Raw genomic sequence first — 21,164 nt, forward strand, 5'->3', positions numbered from 1 at the left:
CTGTCGATCAATGACTGGTTTTCTAATGATGTGATTGGTCAGTAGTTGGGCTGTAGACACGTTTTGATGCGTTACCATAAGAAGTGAACCACCATCATAACAATCCAAATCCAGACTTAAACCTGAGGTTAAATTGCTCTCTATGCCAAGAAAGAAAACTCAGAAATCACTGTTTATTATTGTTTATTTAATAAGTATGAATCAACAATACTTGAAGTATCTGTCACCTGACTCAACTTCCACAAACCAGCCTCCCTGCACTGCCTTTCTTTTAGCAATAATCTTAAAAAACTTTATCCAAAGAAGTGGAAGTGGTAGAACTGGAATAAAAGATAAATCACTATGCAGTTGCAGTGAGAACAGCTTGTAACTCTATTGACCTTCAGCTGTTTCAGGATCAGTAATGAGTCAAACAAGGAGAACAGCACAAAGCCAAGTACAGAACATGGGGGTCGTTGTTGTTATGGAATGAAAACTAATTCAGGTGGTGGGGCTGAAATCCTCACGTTCAAAGCTCAGTAGTTGCTTTAGTTCTGGTAGTTGTCTCGGTTCTGGTAGTTGTCTCGGTTCTGGTAGTTGCCTTGGTTCTGGTAGTTGCCTTGGTTCTGGTAGTTGCCCTGGTTCTGGTAGTTGTCTCGGTTATGGTAGTTGTCTCGGTTATGGTAGTTGTCCCGGTTATGGTAGTTGTCCCGGTTATGGTAGTTGTCTCGGTTGTGACCCTGGTTTCTGTAGCCGCCGCCGCCGCCTCCACCACCACCACCGCCACCACCACCGCCCCCACGGTAGTTCGACTTATTCCCATGGTATGAACCTCTGTGATCTGTAAATGTGCACAGATGAAAACATGGTTATCATCCAGCAAAACACACTGCCGCATTTAATCCATTATACAAAGTAAATATCTTTACCCGATTGTTTTTGAGGTTTACACACACTTTGAAAAGAAACAGTTCAAACCGCTTTTTTTCTAAACATGGCAGTTATTTATTACAAGTATTTTACTGATTCGATGCAAACTAACTGAGTCAGCGACGCAGTTGAAGGAGCATTAACTAATGAACAGATGTGCAAACTCAGCCACGTACCTCCTCCTCCTCCGCCTCCTCCTCTCTGATAGGACTTGTTCTGTTGGTAGCCACCTTTCTGATCTGTAAAGCAAAGAACATCCAGGCGACATTTTAATAAGGAGCCACTAATCAGTAATATCAAGGGGATCTTTGTCAAACACGGTGGATGTAACAACGTGCAAACACATCTAGCAGACGGTGCGTTGTCTAAACTCACCTCTGTTGAAGTAGCCTCCGTAGACGCCCTGTTTCAGGTCAAAGACGCGCTCGTTGTTCTCCACCAGGCTGCCCAGTTTCTCAGCCAGCTGCAGAGCCATGTTCTGCAGGGAGGTGGGCTCTGTGCGGTGCATCACCACCGTCTGTGTGGGCTGGTCGAGCGACGCCTGTCGGAGGGAACAAAACATTTGGACCCTTAATTACAATGGAACATGTATATTTTTGTTCATGCAAGTATGCAGCAGAAGTTTCTATAAAGATTTTCAGTCCCATCTATTCCAATTAAAATTCAGAACAATGTCTGTGACATTTACCATCAGCTCCTCGTTGATGATCATCTTGCTGATGATGCTGTGGACTGTGGGTATCTCCAACTCAAACATCTCCGACAGTGTCTGCATGCTGAGAGGACAGATAAAAACAGGTGTTATCTCCTTAATCATGTAAGAACATTTCAGATAAGATGGAGGTTAAGCTTTGTTATTGTTATTTGCATTCAAATTAGGAGACATATAAACCCCTGACAGAGCCATTTCTGCTCTAAGAGGATACAGAATAAAGCTCAGAGTTCTGTATCAATGTCTGACATAAGCACAGAATACACTTGTTGTGTTTACCTGATTGAGTCGTACACACTGCTGTATGTGAACAGGTAAGTCCTCAGTGATTCCTCCTGGATTTTCCTGTAAAATGTATTAAAATAAATGTAAATATGTCAGAACAATGAGTTTTTAACAGCTACCAGAAGTAACAGGGAGTATTAACACAGAGGAAGAGCGAACTTGCTATTTAATAAGATTAATGTACATACACTTGAAAATAAGTTTAGTGATGTATGATCATAATAGTTTCTCAAACCTGACAAGCATCTTGCGGACATGCTGAGTTTCAGGGAACAGGTCCCACACTTTACTGTTCATCTTCTCATTGATGATGAATGAGTGGCAGGTTCGCCAGTCTCCCATCTTCATGGCTTTGCTGGCGGCCACCACGTGCTCCCTCATACTCTCTGGGGGCCCTGGAGTAAAAAGAGAGATGCATTGATCCTCTCTGGTTTCTCTGTGGATATAACTGGTGTAAAGGCTTGTGAGGAGACATGTTGCTTACCCAGCAGCGGCTGCCTCTCTCCCACCCTAAGCTGGTGGTGGAACTGCTTGCTGATCATCCTGCGGCGGGCGTCAAATTCATGGGCAGCCATGTATGGAATCTCCAACAGCATGGCTGACACCAGGTACACACACTCCAGCAGCTCCAGGTTAATGTGCATGTGGAACGGCACCTGTTAAAGCAATGTTATGACAATCAGGTTCTCTAGAATCACATGTGAAGCCTGATCTTTAAGTATTTCCAATGTCGGTACAAAACTACTATCTCAAGTGAGATCATTGCATGTGGTAGCTTCAATGAGACGTTCATTGATCTGCTCGATGTTCATTGATTGGCTCGTGCTGGACTTACTTGTCTCCTCTTTTCAATCTTCTCCTGCTCAGCGTTCCTCTCCTGCATGTTCCTCATGAGCAGACCCTGACCCAGGAGCTCCTTGGCACGGCCAGAGGACTGGATATCCAGCAGGGCATTGTGGGCATCTTTTATCATGCCCTGTCTGAATGCACAGATGCCCAGTTGGACCATGGTTCTGTTGTACAGGATCTAGGACAAAAGAAAACAAATAATTGTTTTTTTAATCTCTGGCATTCACACTTGCAAGTCTGCTCGTGTAGCGTTTCTGTGTCTGCCTGCCTACCTGCACGGGCGGGTCAGCGTGCTGGATGTTGTCCTGCAGGTGGCTCATCAGCATCAGGTCACGGGCCTGGTACCAGCGTGAATGCAGAGCGTGGTGATAGATGTGGCAGAGGATAGCACAGGTACGGATTCGGTCAGTGCGATCCTTGGCATAGATGAACTTGCAGAGACGGTCCATGATCACAGCGCTGTCCTCCCCCTCGCACTCCTCCTGGTCCTGCTCAGACTAAACAGACAGAGACATGTTACTTACTAATGAACTCACAGACAAGCTCTTGAGAAGACACTGTTAACATATGAACACAATCACATACAGAAACCAGGTTGTTTCTTGCCGAGTCACTTCTGGGCTTTCCTTACCTTGGTCTCCCCCTGGAGGGCCAGGCTGCGTCGGTGGGCCTTGTAGTCAAACTTGTAGTAGGTGTGCATTATCCTGCGCAGGTAGACGCGGCAGATCTCTTCAGGGGTGCCCTTGGTCTCCAAATAGTTGAGCAGCCGGTCGATGACGGCACAAACTCCTCCCTCGTCTTTCAGATTGTCAACATATTCTGGAAAAAGAGCGGAGAACACAACATTGGAATGGACCAGGCAGAGATGTTTGACAACTATTCGATTTCTAGCTACACAAATCAGGGATACTATAAATATGATTTCCCAATAATCAATGTTTACTTTCCCTTCTAAAATCACAATACTGCATTAAAAATTATTCTTGAGTGTGTTATTACGGTATAAACTCACCTTGTGAGTGGGGATCAGTGTTCTGCATGATCTTGGTGAACTCTTCATCCATCCTCTCCACCAGAGTTAACACACATCCACGCACCCTGAATGGCTGACAAACACACAATGAAGAGGTTCATATTTATGTTTTGGAACACCATCCTTGATCTGGGCTTATGAGACACATCCACACGTTGTGCAGAGGGGAACAAACTTAACAAATCTGCCACTTCATTAACTACTATTGTTGGTTTAATGTTGTGGCTGACGTGTAATTCCATGAAAAGTACATGTCTCCATAAATGACAGTGAGGCAAAATATTAAAATAACATTGGTCTACTCATCAACTAGAACTAACTGCAACCTCAAAACATCTCATATATCTCTAATGAAAAAGGGAAAAAAGACTAGATACCTGATCAGAGACGGCCAGACTCTCGCTGTCCTCTGCAATGTTCTCCCCGATGAAGATGTTGTTGCTCTCCTCAAAGAGGATGTCCAGCAGCTCGTTGATACACTCCAGGCACTTCTTCCACATATCGGCCTGAAGGTAACGAAGACGGATTCACATTCATTCATCAGGATTCCAGGCCGGATTTTTCAATACTATTTTTTTAAACTGTCAACTGCACTTAAGCTCATGTTTCAGCTGATTTAACATTCAACTGTTATAATAATTTTCCAATAGGCCAATATAGAAATATACACACTGGGTCTTTCTGTTGTTCTGTGCAAGTCTTTTAGATGTTTTTTTAATCTCTTAATCTCATTTTTAGGTTTAGAAAAACCACCTCTCCTACCTTCATGAAGGCTGCCAAGTTGGGGTTGTAGTCGTACAGGGAGGCGATGATGTTCAACTTAATCTTGACCAGGATACCCTGACCCAAGTTGTTCTCAGCAGAGATGGCAGCCAGTAGATGGAGAAGTTCGATCTGGGCAGCCCTGTCACATGGAGAATTGATCATTTAATTAGTAATGATGACTTTAATTGTTGAGTCACACACCACTTTTTTACAATTTGTCTTTTAATAAACAACAAACAAGTTACGCATAAGTGGTGACAAAAATAAGTGTTTGCAACTGTTGTGTGTTGATTTTACTAAATTACTTTAATTATGAATGAAAAGTCCAGTTAATTTTTCTAGGCTGTTACCTGTCTGTGCCCTTTTTGCCTCTTGCTTGCAGGATCTCATGCAGCTTCTTCACCACCACTACTGTGTTGATCTCGGTGCCTTTGGCAAACATCTTGGGCTTTTCCTGAAGCATTGATGGATACCACATAACATTAATAGACAATCATTTTTCTATCCATATTATTTGGTTGTTTATCTTGACTGTTTTTATCTAAATATGAATGAATGAAAGAAAGATAACGACTTTTACTTTTCTCAAAATGACATTTGTTTTATCTTTACCATTGGTGCGCCGCCCTTGACCTTCTCCCAGCCTCCTTCAACCTCCTCTCCTCCCTCCTCCTCAGCCTCCTCCTCTAGCCGCTCTTTCTTCTTGGGCTTCTTCTTCTTCCCGAGTTTCTTTTCGCTGGACTTCTCAGAATCGTGAGCCCTGAGGACAGACACACAGAAAGTCAGGTTTTTAAAGCTTGCAAGATACTTTAGTCGGGAAAGCATCTACATACAGTGATTCTGTTTTCCAAATGTGAAAAACTAGGCAACTGAGAAACATTCATTGCTCTATACTTGATCCTTGCTTTTTATGTTGCGACGGTAAAAGGATGTGCAAATGGAGACTCACTTCTTGAGGAAGACCACGGCCAGGGAAGACCTTTTCTCCTCCCCATCGTCCGAGCTATCGCTGCCACTGTCAACAGTATCTGAGCCCCAGTCTTCCGGATCATCATCATCACTGGAAGACGACTCATCCTGTCAGGGCAAAACTCATTAGTTTAGGTATTCCCCTCACACAGGAGTTCTCTAACACAACAACTACTGTCTTTTACACTGGATTTGTCATCGTCAGCAGATTCTAATGTGGTATCTTACCCCAGATCCCTTCTCAGTCTTGAGGAACGCGCTGGCGTCTGGAATAGGCTCAGGTTTTTTCTTCAAGAAGGCGTCGGCTGTTACTTCATCGCCGTCCTCTCCTTCACTCTCAGAAGAGGAACCTTAAGGAACAAAAATTACAATGATTATACATAATAGTGTAATTAACCAGGTGTCCCCCAGGACTGTGAAAGGATTAATATCTATTGTTAAGGTTTGTAGTTTGTGTAATTACTTGTGCCCTTGAAGAAAGATCGTCAGATTTAACAAAAACAAACATATCAATAGCAAGTTTACCAGAATCCTCTGGCTCCTTCTCCTCCTCTTCATCTGCAGACTCCTGTGGGTTCTAAAAGACACAGAGGGAATTTGATTTTACCTTTGAGAACGTAATGTGCTCTTATGCAGTGTCACCCTGTTGTTAGACAGTTACAACTGGGCGCAGTACAACCACAGAATTTGAGTTGAAGCATTAAACCACAGAGGAAAGGTCTCCTAATTTACCTCCTTGTAAGCAGCAACTTCTGATTCGTATTCTCTGTTGTACTTGCGGATCTTCTGACGCAGAGTACTGAGGGCCTTTGCGTTGTTCTTGTTCATCTTCTTCTTGCCCTCTTTGTCCTCCCAAAGCTGGACAGAAAATAATTTTCATTATTTCAATTGTACGGCAAGGCGGAGACTGTGACATCAGACATGCGAGAGGGCATTAACCAAGGTTAATACACATGAACTTCAAATTTTGTATTTAAAGATTTGTGGTTTAACTCTTGGGAACTGACCTGGTTCACATAGTCCTCCAGGTCGGCCAGAAGACGAATGTAGAAAGGAGGGACTCCTTCTTTGTCCACTATGTTCTTGCTTTTGAGGAACGCTCGACATAACTGCTCAAATTCCTCCAGACATTTGGCCATGTCACGGATCTTCATGGCATTGCGGATGGTCTTGATGAGGTTGGTCAACTCCTCAAATCTTGAGATTTAGAAATGAAAGCATTTAAAACGAAATTGTATAAGAATCTTTTTTTTTTTTTTTTTTTAAGTACACTGTTAAAAAAAAAAGAAGACCAACCTTTTGTCCTTGGCGCTGCGCACCACTCTCTTGGTGTCCTCCTCATCATCACTAAGAAGCAACGACCTGTGTAGAACATGCGGATGTGTGAGACAACTGCTACAAGTACAATTTGATATCTAGTGATGGAATTCAAATGCAAGTTGTACTGACTGCTTGAAAGTTGTTCCGGTTGCTTTAGGGGCGATCTCCTCGCCAGACGAGGACTCCTCTGACTCACTGTCAGACCCGGTGGCGAAGAAACGAGACATGATTGAAGGTCGATGTCAATCTGTGAAGGCAAAATTACAGAATTAGGGTTAGGGGTTAAGGTTTCCAGAACATTTTACACTTTTCACCTCCGCCAAGGATTGTATTATCTGCGTTTGCTTGTTTGTCTGTTGGTCAGCACCACTACACAATTACTACTGGATGGATTACCATGAAACTTGGTGGAAGGATGTGTTATGGATCTGCGAATAACCTGTTACATTTCGATTTAGCATCCAGAATTTATATTTTAAGCAGTGTGGGAACCTATTTCCCAGTAAACTATGGATGAGAAAACCAGGCCCGTTTATGGGACTGATGTATACACGAGTATTTCCCATCTGGTGATTGAATATAAGAAAACATATGGGACTTGGTAGAGACGTGTGTTAGCTCTGCTTTGTGCTAAAACTGCTTTGATTCCTGTGCATTGTAAGAAGTGAATGAAATATGTATCTAAACCCGTCATGGCTGCATCAGTAAAATGGACCTGTTAGTTTAAAACACTTTCTAGAAAAGCAGGTGGATTTCATCTTCCCATTGAAAGGAGAACTACTGCGGGGTGTTATCAAGATACACACTACGTAGCTAGCTAGTAAGTAACACGTTGTTGTTTGTGTCTTTTCACTGTGCGATCTCAGGTTACAGACTTTCAGAGCTGATGTTAACGTTCTAAAAACGTTAATTCCGTGTCTTTTGAGAACTTCCGGTGAAATGTACCGGTAAAGTTAGCATCCCTCGGCCGTACGTGCTAACGCTACCCGCCACTGAGCTAACATTGCCTTTGACAGATGGACCAGCTAAACGATGACATTATATAACTGAACTCCAAAATACAGCTGCGTTTTTTACAAACTACGGTTTTACAAAACAAACAATGTAAAAAAGGGCACCTCAGCCTATTAGCTTACAAGCTAACACAGTAGTTGCATCAGCTAAAACTACGCAGACACGTTTTGCTGCTAAGCTAACGCTAGCCTCGCACCGGGCCTCCCCGCATGTGCAGCCGGCGAATTCATTCCTCAAACGCGGATAATTGGCGCGTAGCTCGGTCAGATGTAGAGTCGGACTCACCTATGTGCGGTTGAAAGTTGTCCTGTGCTGTTTCTGTCCACTCGGGGTCGATGATAAATCCAGTTTTGCTGCACGACGGCCACAGATACGAGCGTGAGACAGACGGGCTGAGGACGCGGAAGGACTCAGAAAGGAAGTTCGCCGCAGATCTACAAATCATAGGGATGGTGTTCCCAGCTGATTTACAGGCTGCCAGGTCACACTGCCACCCAGCGGCGGATCACGTGTACAACCAGAGGATAGCGCCTCATATTGTTTATAGAGGTCAAACAACAATAATCATGATACACCTGCGCAAATTTTTGCATGTTAAAGCCCTGAAACAAAAACAATTCATTTGCCTGAAAAATAATAATTACTATTTCAATAGAGCCTCACTGTCTGTCAGTGCTTAGGCCCTAATAATATTAATAACTTTATAGACATTTAAATGTTTCACCACCATGTTTATTTCAATTGTCTCTCAAGGCCACACAGCCTTTCACACATTAAACTGGATATTATAGATTTTGAACACAAACAGTACAAACACACACATCTTCATTTCAGCATTGTCCATTAGTTCACTTTAATATTCACTCTGGCAGTGGAAAGTTTCCCCCTCACCAAAAATAAAGCTTTCTCACATCTTCCCGTTACTATGTTATTTAAGGATAGCTGACACATAATGAAGAGCATTCAAATACTCTGGTTGAATATATAATTGCATCCATATCAGGAGTGTAGTTATATTATGTGCACACACATCAGACCACACCTCAGTCGTGCAGTGACTGGTCAACCAAAGTCACTATTTTACACTGAGGATTTCTATTATACAATACTGTCAAGTAAAATACATTTTAGTATTTTTAATATATTTAGTACATTTATTGATTAGAATATACATTTACAGTCAAACTGTAACTTTACAATTATTAAAATAACAACAGATGTGATATTAAAAGTTCACAGGGGGATTTTGTCGGCACATTCAGCACTCTTCTCCTTGTTGACTGTACTTCAGCAGCTCTGGAAAAGACAGAGAAATTAAAAAAATGCACAATTAAAACTTTATAAACTCAGCAAATGTTCAATTAACAATTGGGTAAAGCCACTTGTGTGAAAATGCACAAAACTATTTGATCAGTGATGTGACGAATGAAAACTCACCTGAAGAACCCGTGATTTATATTTCTTTCATTTCATAACACCAAACATTATGTCTACTTAATTATTTTTCAAGAATTATTAGAGATGAAAAATAGTGATGTTTATCATACCTTCTTTCAGTCTCTTAATTTCTGCTGATTGTGTTTTGAGCTGCTCTTCCAACGAGACACATTTGGCACAGCCTGCAACACAAGGAGAATCATTACTGTGGACGGACTCTTGGTCAAACAAGCATTTATTTCCTCTTTATGTACAATTTTATGTTTAGTAGAAGTGGTTTCCTCATTTATACATTCTCTGTTACTCTCACTTCCTCCAGCGAACACTGTTATTATCCAGAGATGTAAATAGACATTTTGCAGCATTATAAAACAAACCAGTTTAAGAAGTGGCCACAGATCAGTCTTCTTTATAGATTGATCATGACCTTTGTGATTGCTTGTGAAATTTACAGACTAGGTTTAACAGAAGCTGTGTCATCTACAGAAAAACATGGATGTGCATTAAACACAGACACCCAACTCCAAAGATCTTATTTTACGGATGATGTATGAACACTTCCCTTCCTGCAGTCCCGGCTTACCTTGTCCTTGTGGTTTAGCTGGCTGAGATCTATGGTGGTTTACAGGCAGTTTCTGGTTTCTGCTTCTGCTGGCTGCGTTGCAAGATGTCATGTTTTCTGCAGCAGCAGCAGTGACTGGCACTGCAGCGTCTGAAAGTCACGTAGCACGATAAGTAAGTAGCTCACTAAAAGTCAAGAGTTTTGCATAACAGAAGGGCGTGGCGTTATTCCAACCTACCATCTCTGTGGACTTTAGCTGGTAACACTCTCTGGTTGCAGCTGGTTCCAATCCGTTTCGGGTTTTTGAATCCGTTCCCAGCATCAGAGGCAGTTGAGGTCTCAGCTCCACTGGATGATGGTGCAGGACCGTCTGACAAGAGGACAAAGAATGAGCTCAGATATGGGTTTTTAACACTATCACAATAACAGCTGAATTGTTTGAGTCATGGGGGTTGGATCCAACAATGAGTCCTAACAACAAAAGTCCTACAAAATAAAGATCGGTTGTATTGTACAATTGCAGCACGTCAGTATTTACCTGTTTTCTTCCTCTTTGCTGTTGGCAAAAGTTCCCCTCTGATTAATGTGTGCTTCTTTGGTTGTGTAAACTTTGTCCCAGGGTTAGCAGCTGTTAAAAAAAAGAAAATATATCACAAGATAGTTTAACACGATACTCCAGGTCCTTAGTCCTCAATGATTGCAATGTTACAAACCAAAAGGTAAAGAAATTTCAACCCTGCATTGATAAAATCATGTACATAAACTTTTCCTACTTATAACTGACCAAAACAATCAAAGCCTACAGTCTGACCACTGTATTATTACCTGCAGGTCCTAGGTTACTTTTAGCAGAAGGAGGCCTGAGCCCTGGTGCAGATCTCTGGAAGCCCGATGGAATGCTGCTCATCGGTGGTCTCGGCAGGCCAGAGTTGGGCTGCTTGGATGCTGACATCAGCAGAGGGAAGATGGAGAGAGATGTAAATAATGTGCCTCCACACACTTCTCATACAGAAGGCATTACACTGATGTACACAACACTAAAACTGAGGTTAAGCAAAATGAAACAAAACAAATATTACACGAAATACAAAAAAATTGCACCAGTGCCTACAATTCTCATCCCATTTTAATAATTTACTCTAAATATTTACAACTGTTTTCCACCAATCCCATTTTAAAAAGACGACTACATTCTGCTTACCAGTTGTTGTAGGACGCAAGTTGTAGGAGCTTGAAATCCCTGAGATCTTAAACTGAAGATGTTAACAAGAGACAATCATCAATACAAGCAGGCAACGCTTCTTCTCTGGTCTCAATCATAAAAATAGTGGATTTAACAGATGATACTGACAAAGACCAAAAGAGTTCATTTGATATATTCCTTTAAACAGAAATGCCATCAATCATTTGTACAAAAAATACTTTTAACATTCAAAGCCTACCCCCTGGGCTGAAGGTGCAGGGTGTTTCACAGCTTCAGTCTGGGTCCTCTGTCTCGTCATGGGCAGTTTTGAAGTTGCCGGCTCACCTCTTCCTGGAAGTGCGGAGGTTGGGTGGTATTTCAAAAGCTGTGAGGCAGCTCTCGAAGGAGGCAAGTGGGACCTCGCTAGCGGCTGCATCAGGGTTTTTCGGTCTGTGATTACATTGGACGGTACATCTGTCGGCACCTGAATGACCAGCTTACAGGGTCCGTCCCCATAAAGCCTCTTCTGTGCCGCGATGGCCTTGCCGATGTCTTGCTCAGAGTTGAAGTGGAAAACTTTACTGTGAGTCATCGGCGTTGAGGTTACCAACGAGTCTACCTTCAAATCTAAAGTGTCATCCAAATTGAAGGGGTTTGCTTGGTTGTTCTCCGTATCCGTGCCCTGATGGCCCAAACTGTCGGAAAGACCGTCCGGCACAGATTGTGAATGATCCTTTGTCTCACGTCTACTCGCTGCCGGAGCTACAGCGACAGCTGGATTAGCTTCAAATGTCCTCTCAGGTGTGTCAGCCATCTTGACATCTGGGTCTGCACTAGCTGTCCCATTTAGTTTTGATACTTCAGGCGTGTGGACATCAGAGGTGTTGTCTTTAAAGTCAATGGTTGAATTACAGACTTTTGAAGGAGAGGGTTTGTCCAAGGTATTCTGGGGACTGTCGCTTGAGCTGGTTTCTGATATTGTTATCGTGCCATTCGGTTTACAAGGTTTATTATCAAAAGTGTTGTTCTGGAGGCAAAAGGTCACTGCACCGGTTTCCCCTAAAGCACTAGTGCCACAGGATTTCTGAAGAGAATGTATATCAAAAGTTCCGTTCTGCACATCACCCGACTCACCTGACTTAGCAGCTGAACTATTCTGATTCGTATCAAGGGAAGTTTCAGTGGCGTTCTGAACGTCGGCACTAACCTGATCTACAGCCACACTTTCTGCTTTGGGACTGTTTACATTAGATGGTGGAAGATCCAGAGTCTTGTTCTGAGGGCAGGATGTTTGATCAGTGGTATTTAAATTAGTGGAGGCACTCAGATCGGAGCTCGTTTCCGGCTCTTTGCCCATTGACTCAGTATCACGACCAGTAAGCAGCTCTTCCTCGTTAGCCTCCACAGCGATAGAAGTTTCCACGGGTTTGACATGAATCTCGATGGTGACATTTTTTAAACTGGTGTTACTCTGCACATCCGGGGTAGCGATTTGTGAAGCAGCGCTCTGAACCGACAAGTCGCTGGAGGAGCTCATGTCGCGAGTCACATTAGAAGGAACGATTTCAAATGTGTCCTCAGCTGATGTTTGACTCTTCATGCTTTGTCCACTGAGCTCTAAGGAGGAGGAGTTGTTTTCTAAAACACTTAACACAGAAATATCCCGAGTTGCTTCCATAGAGGATTTCACGTTTTGCACAGACTTGTTGACCGGTCGTTCACTAAATGAGCTTGTGGTGCTGGTGACACCGCCAGTAAGAGTACTTGACAGTTCTTCACTTTGCATCATGTCCGGTCCGTCAGGCTCTGCCACAATCAATCCACTGAGCTCTGATGAAAGCCTGCTGGGTTTCACAGCATCCACTGGGGGAATATCCTGTGTAACGTCCATATTGGACATGTCTGCTCCCGGTGAAAGCTCTGAGTCACGAGTCACTTCGAGGAGAGTAATTTCGGGGAAATATCTGTCATCCAGCCAGCGCTCACGCTGACCCTTACTGTCAGGGGTGTCGACCATCTTAGCATTCTGATCTGTACCAGCTGTTGGGCCATTATGTTTTGACAGTTTAGGCGGCTGGATGTCAGAAGTGTTTCTTTCATTGCTAGTTATTTGCATAGGGGAATCATACGTACAATCAAGGAGAGTAATTTCAGGCAGGCTTTCGTCCTGCAGCCAGTAAACAGGAGAATTCTTATCGCCTAATGATTGACCAGAATGGCTACTAGAGGGATTTGAGTTGGGATGTTGGCTCCACCCTCCAGTTGATTTTTTACAACTCGCCGCGGTTACACCAAAGGGAAAGAAGGGAGCACTGGGGTGGGGACTGTTCCCACATTTCAAAGGCTCTGGAGATGGAGGTTTGTTTCCAATGTTTAAGTATTTTAAAATGGGTGTTAGAGCAGACTGAAGGCCAGACAGCCGTGACTTTGCCTTGGTTCCACCGCTGACGCTTCCTGGGGCTGGGGTTGAAAAGGTGCAGTTCTCAGAGAGAGGCTTATTTTCTACACCTGGATCTGCAGAGGAATATCCGGCCAAGTCTCCTTGGACCTGGAGCTTTGAGGTCTCAGCTGCAGCGGTGCCTCCGGGTGGAATATTTTCACGAAATTCCTCAGCTTCTGCATTTTCCTGAATAGATGAGGTTTGCGGTGTCGACTCATCGGCCATGACGGCGAACTTCTCGTCTTCTTTCACACGAGAAAGACGTTCTTTTTTCAGGTGTTTTCTCAGATGCTCTGTTACTGCAGCCTGTGGATTAAAAAATGTAGTTAATGGAAAACATCTTTACATTATTGTCATATCAACAAACTACTCTCAGGTATGAATCTATTGAGCCTGCATTCCATCTTAGATCAGCTGATTGTGTACTTGTCATTCCTCATTACTGCTTTTAAAACCTTTTTTTTTTTCTGGGTGAATATTAATTTATTGTTTTTATTTATTGAAGGTTTTTGCTGTTGTAAAGTACTGTTTAAAAGGCAGATCTGAGACAGGCTTTTGTTTAAAAATACAAATACGTTTTTAACACTTTACGACAGACAACTTTTCCAACAACATTTCCCACATCATCATCATGATAAATGTCACATTATTATTTCTTTAAAGTTCAGAGACTGATCCTGAGCGAAGGTTGTGGTTTGAATCTCTTCTTTATGGGCAGAGATTGACCAAAACTTTGACAGATCTGACATCGATCAGTTGAGGTGTTACACCTCGTCCCTGTGCATAATACCCACGTAAATATTGGACTTTTGTTTTGTTGCTATTGATGAAAATCATATCGTCATCTACGTTGTGCAGGTTATTAACACCTGGTGACGGACGCTGTGGACTGGACCTTCTGCACTGATGTTATATTCACTTTAATTAGGTCAAAACATAAAAGTTCAGCTAATTATAACAACTCCAGTCAACAGAGAGAAGGCACAGACACTGACGGATGGTGTTTGTGTTATTTTAAGGAGGTGACAGCCCCAAGAGAAGCTAAGCTAACGTTAGTTCGGTAACGTGACCGTCAGTTAGGAGGCTTTTTAACAACTTACCTACGTCAGCAGGAACTTGTTAGTTAACGTTTATCCTTTAAAACTCTTTAACCGGTTTTCTAAACACTCGGATCTGAACCACGACTCCACTGATGTTCAGTAAAAGTCAGAATTACGAGCGAAAAGTCACATCTCGAACTTCCTGAAGCAACAGAGCCGCCGCTCCAGTTCAAAATAGAAGTCTCCTTCACGATCATTGGACATATCCAACCAATCAGAGCCCTGAACACTTCTTCTTCGTGTACACTGTGAGCAGCGTTCATAGAGGAAAGAGCAGCACTGCCACCTGCTGCCTCCATGGAAAGATAACTCATAATTAAACAATTCTCAAGCTTTATTACAAAACTCAAACACGGCGGAGAAAGAAAAACACGACACGATGAACATCTCATCACTTTATCCAGTTTGACAAAAACAACAAAAAATAAATCCATTTGTACATAATCATCAAATCTTCACACAATTCATCTTCATCACTCGTTTGTGGGCTTCTTCAGTTTGTTCTTCAGCTCAGACATGAGGGGATTTCCAAATCTGGGGAGACATTTCAAAATTAAGAGTAAGAATCAGACTTCATGTCTCTTTTCTGCAGAATTTCACTCTTCTTAAAAGTTTACCCTGGATGTCGAGGTGGCATCCATTTAGGTTTGGGTTTTTCCTCGTCTTGTTTGATCGCATCACTCTGCTCCTCAGGCTTTGTTTCAGGTTCCTGTTGATGTGACCACATTGTAAACATGTTCACACCTCAACACGTGAGACTCACAGACTATTAATGAAGCTTAATGATACCTGTGAGAAGGTCTCTGAGCTTTTTTCTTCCGTCATCGCACGCTTGGTCTTTTTCAAAGCGGGGAAACCTGCGCCAAGGCCTGAAAAACGAAGATTTGTGACATTATTTACAAACTTTGATACATGAGGACAAAGAGGCGCCATACACGTGCAAGACACAGGCGAAGATGTCAAATTTGAGATAGAATGAGACTCGTACGTAAAAGACAAACTACTGAAAATGTCCGGATCCGATATCACAAACAATTTCCAAAGTTCATGTCTGGAAACAACTTAGAGTGACCCATACCTGGCAGTTTTATCCCGATGCCCATGCCTCCCAAAGGCACACCTCGAGGGACTTTGACTGGCAGCCGCGAGGAGGGCGTGGGATCCGCTGAGGGCATGTGCAGCAGGGAGCGGGGATCTGAGGGCGGCCTGACACGAGGGTTTTTCACAGCAATCCTCGACTTTTGTGGTGTGAAGTCCAGAGCAGACTCGTCCACCTGCAATGACAAAACCAACTGAGCTCACACCATCTCTGAAGGTTATGAACACTTTGAAATTTAAATATGTTATTTTAGAAACAATGCATCAATCTGAACCTGAGTTGCTGTCGGCTCGTCTGCCTCCTCAGCGATATCCTCCCACCACGCGGTGTCCTGTGGTTGCTCCAACTTCTCATCAAAGGGGACATCTTCTGAATCCCTCATGGGGATTTCGTCCTGTAACAAAACCTCTGAGCCACTTCCAGAGTCAGAGACAGCTGCCTCACGAGGTGCACCTGCATCTTCAGTTTTCTCTTCTGTGTAAAGGGTCTCAGGATCTTCTTCTCCAGAGTCTTTCCAGTCGCTCCCTTTCTCTTTTCCAGTTTCACTTTCTGCTGATTCAACTGGTTCCTCATCTGTTTTGTCTTGAGATTTATCCGATCTCACTTTGAAACATCCAGCCTCTAGTGATATTATTCCAGATCCAGGGTGAAATCCTGTCTCAGGGGTCGATTCCTCCTCTGTCAGATCCGACTGCCCCGTCTCCGCTGCTTCCTCCAACGACACATCCTGAGATTCAGAGTCAGGCTGCCGTGTAGACAGTTCGGAGACGTCTGCTGAGTCTAACGCACCAGCGAACAAGTCCAAGATGTCCTGTGGGGACCCAGAGCTCGTTGACTCCAGGAGATTGGACTCACTGGGGTCTGTGCTCCATCCACTGACAGACTGGTCCAATAATCCAGACTCTGCTGCTGATGGAGACATTTCTGTGTCGCTCACTAATCCAGATTCTCCTGACATCGACTCCACAAGCTTCTCGTTCTCCTCGTCCGTCTCATCCGATTGCTCCTCTCTCTTTTTGACCCGTTGTCCTCCGGGTTCAGGCCCTTCTCGTGGTTCCATTTCTTCTGCCTCCTTGAACGATGCCTTCTCTATCCACAAGTCAAGGATTTCCTCCTCAATCAGGTCTTGAGATCCACTTGAGGAGCTCTCCTCTGATTCGGCCTCAAATTTTTCCATTTCCTCCTTTCCTATCACATCCAAATCATTTGGTTTGCCTGTGGTTGTCATTAATTTATCTGCTGCTGCACTCGCCTCAGATGCTTCGTCTGATGTTTGATTTTCAATCTCCAGCGACTCGTCTTGTGTCGTTAATTCCGATTTTGCAAACCAAATATTTTTGTTGTTTTCAGAAGTTAGCTCGGCGGCCAGATTTAAAGCTTCCATCTCATTGTTGTTCTCCATTTCATCTTCCGTTCCCTGCTCCTCAACTCCAGAGCCTGTTTCTTCCATATCTATCCCTGCATCTTGCATTTCTACACTATTACCTTCAGGTAGTTTAGGCTCCTCCAATTGTTTCATAAATCCAGATTCGATAATGTCTTCGAAGTTTTGCTCAGCATCTCCTGACACTTGATAGAAACTCATCTCTGTCATCCTCTGTTCTTCAGCCTTAAGGATTTTCAAAGCTTCTCCCGTCGATTCCTGGTCACCTCCTGCAGCTTCTTTGGTTCCACTTAAATCTTCATGAGTTTCAAAGTCAACCAGCAGCTCTTCAGTTCCATCCTGCTCTTCTGTTTTCTTAAGATTCTCCTCTGTTGTACCAACGTGGCTCTCAAATTCTTCTTCCAACTGTCCGATCCTCGTCCTCATCGAGCTCGAGAATGTCTCGTCTTTCTGTCCTGATCCTTCGACGGCTGGTTCGACAATCATATCCTCAGTCTCTTGTGGTAATCCAGCGTCTGTAAGCTGCAGTATCTTTCTATCCTCCTTCTTAAAATCTTCTGTTCCGTCTCCTTCCTCCTTCTTATGCTCCCTCACTGGGGAAAACCCACCTCCAGTGCCACTGTTTTGAATGTTCTCCCACTCTTGGCTCTCCACCTCTTCTGGTAATTGGGTGGCATCGCTTTCCTTGTAATTTCCTACTTCCAGGAACCTTTGTGTTGTATTTTCATCTGGCCCAGGCTCATTGTTGTATTCAGGAACTCCCTCTTGTGTTCCCTGGCTGGTCGGAGAATGCGGCTCCTCCACCACAACAGCATGGCCTTCGCCTACCCCCGGGGGAATATTTTTGAGCTCTCCACTTATTTCCTGTCCAGTTTGGCCTTTGGGTTTTACTGTAACTAAAGTGGTTGTACATGCTGCTTCTATGTTACTTTCTTTGTTGTCTTTCAATTTACTGGAAAAACTCTCCACTTCTGTTTGATCCTTATCAAAAAATCTCTTCTCCACTGAAACGTCTGTTGTTGCCACATTCGATTTTTCCTCGTTCGCATCATCCGTCTCTGGTGTTATGGTTTGCACTTCGATGCATTTGGCCACATCCTCTTTTTCTTTATCTCTAAATTCAGCTGTTTGCAGCTCAGCTTCAGAGTCCTGCACAACTTCTTCATTACATGCAGCCTGTTCAGTAAAAAACTCTTCATCTACCGCCTGGTGGTCTGCAGCCTCCTCTTCTTCCCCACCAAGCTCCCCCATAACATGCTCATATCCAACGCCCTCTGATACTTCACCACTTTTTCCGAGGGTCATAGTTAATTCATCCTCCAGCGAGGACGAGCCTGGGTCTCCCTTGACTTCTCTGTCATTCTCTGAGAGCTCCTCACAGACGAGTAACTGATGTTCAACTTGTTGTCTCCCCTCGTCGTACTTGATACTGATTTCCGAGCCCAGCTGTGACAACCCATCGCGGTTTTCTCCTTCTCCTGCTGCATCCCTCAGCAGCCTTGCCTCTTCTATGTGCATGTAACGCTCCTCTTCTGGACTGAAATCTGTCCCCAAGCACAACGTTATCTCAGCATCTTCCATCTCCGAAGTTGGTTCATGTTCAAGGTGCATTTTATCATCTTCCCCTTTTTCATCCACTTTTCCGTGGTCATCAGCCTGTCTTCCATTTCCCCTCATGTCATCATCTGTAATACTTAAAGGCCCTTCATTCTCTGTCGTCTGTTCTTGTCCTCGAGTGTAAGATTCCTCATCACCCACATCTTTGTATTCTTTTGCTGCTTTAAGCAACCTTGCATCATCAGTTCCTGTTTGGCCCAGCTGTTCCTCTCTGGTGGCCTCGGCCTCCTCAGATGCTTTGCTCTCAGGGCCTTCACTCAGTTGGCTTCTGAACTGCATGATTTCTTCCTCGGGCCCGAAGTCGTCACTTGTGCTGCAAAGCTCCCAGACAACCACCGACCGCGGAGGACTAAGCAGAGAGGTCGTCGAAAGAGGCCGTTCTTCATCCACACCCCGTCCCCCGGAGTCTGGGGGACGGCTGTCAGCAGGTTCACTGTCAGCTGCAGGTTGCTGGAAGGAGTCGGGGTCATTGTACTCTGGGCTCGTGGGCTCTGGACGGAAGAGTCTGTTCACTGCTCCGGTTATATAGGACTGAGAAGATATGGAGAGAAAGAGTTGATTTTTAATTCAAATTTGTATTCATCCTGTAATTTTCTGCATTTTTCCTCACAAGGGATAACATGGGACCTGTTTGTCATCCACCGAGGAGGTGAACAAACTCACAAATACATCTTTATCTATTCAATCATTTTGGATAATATTATAATCAAGTGCAGGAGTCAGAATTAAGTGGAATGGAAGATATTGAAAGAATATACATTTATCCATATCAAAAGCACTAAAATCCAATAATAAAATAAAGAATAATAAACCCCATGAAAGTGTGTTCTGTTTTTCTTGGGATATAAATAATATGATACAATCCAGCATTGATTTGCCATCATAGGGTCACGTGACATGGGAGCAAATTAAGAGACAACGTTTTTTAAATAATAATATTCATATAAAATACAACAGTGCTTTCCACTTACAAGAGGTGTGTCCTGTTTTTTCTATGCTGTTGTTACAATTCAGCACATCTTTGAATATAAGCTAGTGAAAAATGTGTGATTCATAAATATTTATAGAAGAGAACGCACTTAAATCCATTTAAACGAGCTGTTTCCTGTTTGTGTGGTGTAATAATATCTGAGGTGATTCGGAGTCTATTGAAAACATCGCAGTTATCTCCTATATTCAAACGTTCATTTGTTGACGAGTTAAAACCCCTGAGATCAGCTGTGAACGAACCGGAAACTTCACTGTGGTTCAATGATCAACTTGTATCGATAAGCAGCAGCAGCAGCAGCTCACCCATAGGGACCACAGGCTCCTCTCCACCCGGGAAGTGGAGTCATTGTCCGGGTCCATCTTCTGACTTCCTGCTCCTCCACCCTCCGAAACATTTACTCAAAACAAAACTGATTAAAAGTCCTGGGCGATGACATCAAGCTGCACACGAGCATCCAGCCTGGTTCGATTCCTGCTCCACTGACACACACTTGATATCCGGTGGGTGAAGATGAGGAAGAGGCTGATGAACGCAGCTGAGTCTCTGCTGCGTGTCGCACAGTTTGCGGATGTGACAAAGTCCGACCACAGATCAGACTTTACTTCCCAGTCACCGTTTACAGCAAAGCCGCTCATGATCACGATGGAAAAAACAGCTGCAGCTCATGTGTGAAAATATTATAACACGTGCACCAGGGTGCAAAACTTCCCCTGCTCAGATCAAATTATATCTGTTCATGCAGAACTAAACCTGACTTGTGTTTACACCTGGTTCACTTTATATCAAACTAGAGATATTAACCAGATAACCAGAGAGAGCCTAATGGCCTTTGTGTCATTTATGCACATTTAAATAATATTTTGTTGATGCCTAGTGAATGTTTAAATCATTTTATAGTGTTTTATTTTTACCCTTTTCTCATCTGCAACATCTTCATTCTTATATTTGTCTTTTTGAAGTTAATAATGAAGATTAGGAATTTTAAAAAACTAAATAGAAAACTAAAATAAACTCCAGACTCCAATCTCAGTTTCAGTGGTTTGCCCTGTTGCCTCACATCCAGAAGGTCCCTGGTTCGAATCCCAGTTTGGTCGGGGTCTCTCTGTGTGGAGTAAGGCGGTCCTCCCTGTGTCTGCATGGGCTTCCTCCCACAGTCCAAACACATTCAGGTTTGGGTTAGGTCAGTTCTAAATTTGCCATATTGTGGTAAATTGTGACTGGTTGTTTGTCTTAGCCTGTGATAGACTGACAAACTGTCCAGGGACGGACCCCACCTCTCCCCCAATGTCGGCTGGGATTGGCTCCTCAAAAGATCAGCGCGACAGATACTGTAGTGTTAATCTGTACAGTTGAGTGAATCAGGTCCAGGGGCATTGTGGGTAACTATTGCACCAGGTTTCGCATTAAAACAATACAAAACACAGCATACGTGGGAAACTTAGGTCGTGTGTATGAAAGCTGCTAGAATTTTATTGACCAAAAATTATACTAAAAA

The 21,164-nt window shown here is 43.4% G+C and overlaps 3 protein-coding genes across 3 annotated transcripts; all 3 read right to left on the reverse strand.

Annotated features, from left to right (window-relative positions):
* Positions 1–166: 166 nt before the first annotated feature.
* eif3c (eukaryotic translation initiation factor 3, subunit C) lies at positions 167–8,302 on the reverse strand. Its single transcript, XM_053413674.1, has 23 exons — positions 8,142–8,302; positions 6,972–7,089; positions 6,819–6,884; positions 6,530–6,719; positions 6,255–6,380; positions 6,048–6,099; positions 5,751–5,872; positions 5,503–5,630; positions 5,166–5,313; positions 4,904–5,007; positions 4,551–4,692; positions 4,166–4,294; positions 3,768–3,861; positions 3,387–3,574; positions 3,028–3,252; positions 2,742–2,933; positions 2,391–2,562; positions 2,142–2,301; positions 1,901–1,966; positions 1,598–1,685; positions 1,285–1,450; positions 1,086–1,148; positions 167–820 (listed from the first exon to the last, which is right to left on the reverse strand). Exons 2-23 carry the CDS (start codon positions 7,067–7,069, stop codon positions 528–530), a joined length of 3,012 nt encoding a protein of 1,003 aa, XP_053269649.1. The 5' UTR covers positions 7,070–7,089; positions 8,142–8,302; the 3' UTR covers positions 167–527.
* A 264-nt stretch (positions 8,303–8,566) lies between these two features.
* On the reverse strand, positions 8,567–14,816 carry LOC128426527 (uncharacterized). Its single transcript, XM_053413436.1, has 9 exons — positions 14,579–14,816; positions 11,298–13,784; positions 11,057–11,108; positions 10,681–10,800; positions 10,394–10,483; positions 10,094–10,225; positions 9,877–10,005; positions 9,404–9,475; positions 8,567–9,152 (listed from the first exon to the last, which is right to left on the reverse strand). The coding sequence occupies exons 2-9, from the start codon at positions 13,701–13,703 to the stop codon at positions 9,115–9,117; spliced, it is 3,039 nt and encodes a 1,012-aa protein (XP_053269411.1). The 5' UTR covers positions 13,704–13,784; positions 14,579–14,816; the 3' UTR covers positions 8,567–9,114.
* A 144-nt stretch (positions 14,817–14,960) lies between these two features.
* si:ch211-136m16.8 (uncharacterized) lies at positions 14,961–20,257 on the reverse strand. The gene is made up of 6 exons (XM_053413435.1): positions 19,972–20,257; positions 15,952–19,209; positions 15,657–15,852; positions 15,368–15,447; positions 15,196–15,287; positions 14,961–15,112 (listed from the first exon to the last, which is right to left on the reverse strand). The coding sequence occupies exons 1-6, from the start codon at positions 20,026–20,028 to the stop codon at positions 15,052–15,054; spliced, it is 3,744 nt and encodes a 1,247-aa protein (XP_053269410.1). The 5' UTR covers positions 20,029–20,257; the 3' UTR covers positions 14,961–15,051.
* Between the last annotated feature and the right edge of the window lie 907 nt (positions 20,258–21,164).

This window comes from Pleuronectes platessa, chromosome 21, assembly GCF_947347685.1.
Source record: "Pleuronectes platessa chromosome 21, fPlePla1.1, whole genome shotgun sequence".
Lineage (NCBI taxonomy): Eukaryota > Metazoa > Chordata > Actinopteri > Pleuronectiformes > Pleuronectidae > Pleuronectes > Pleuronectes platessa.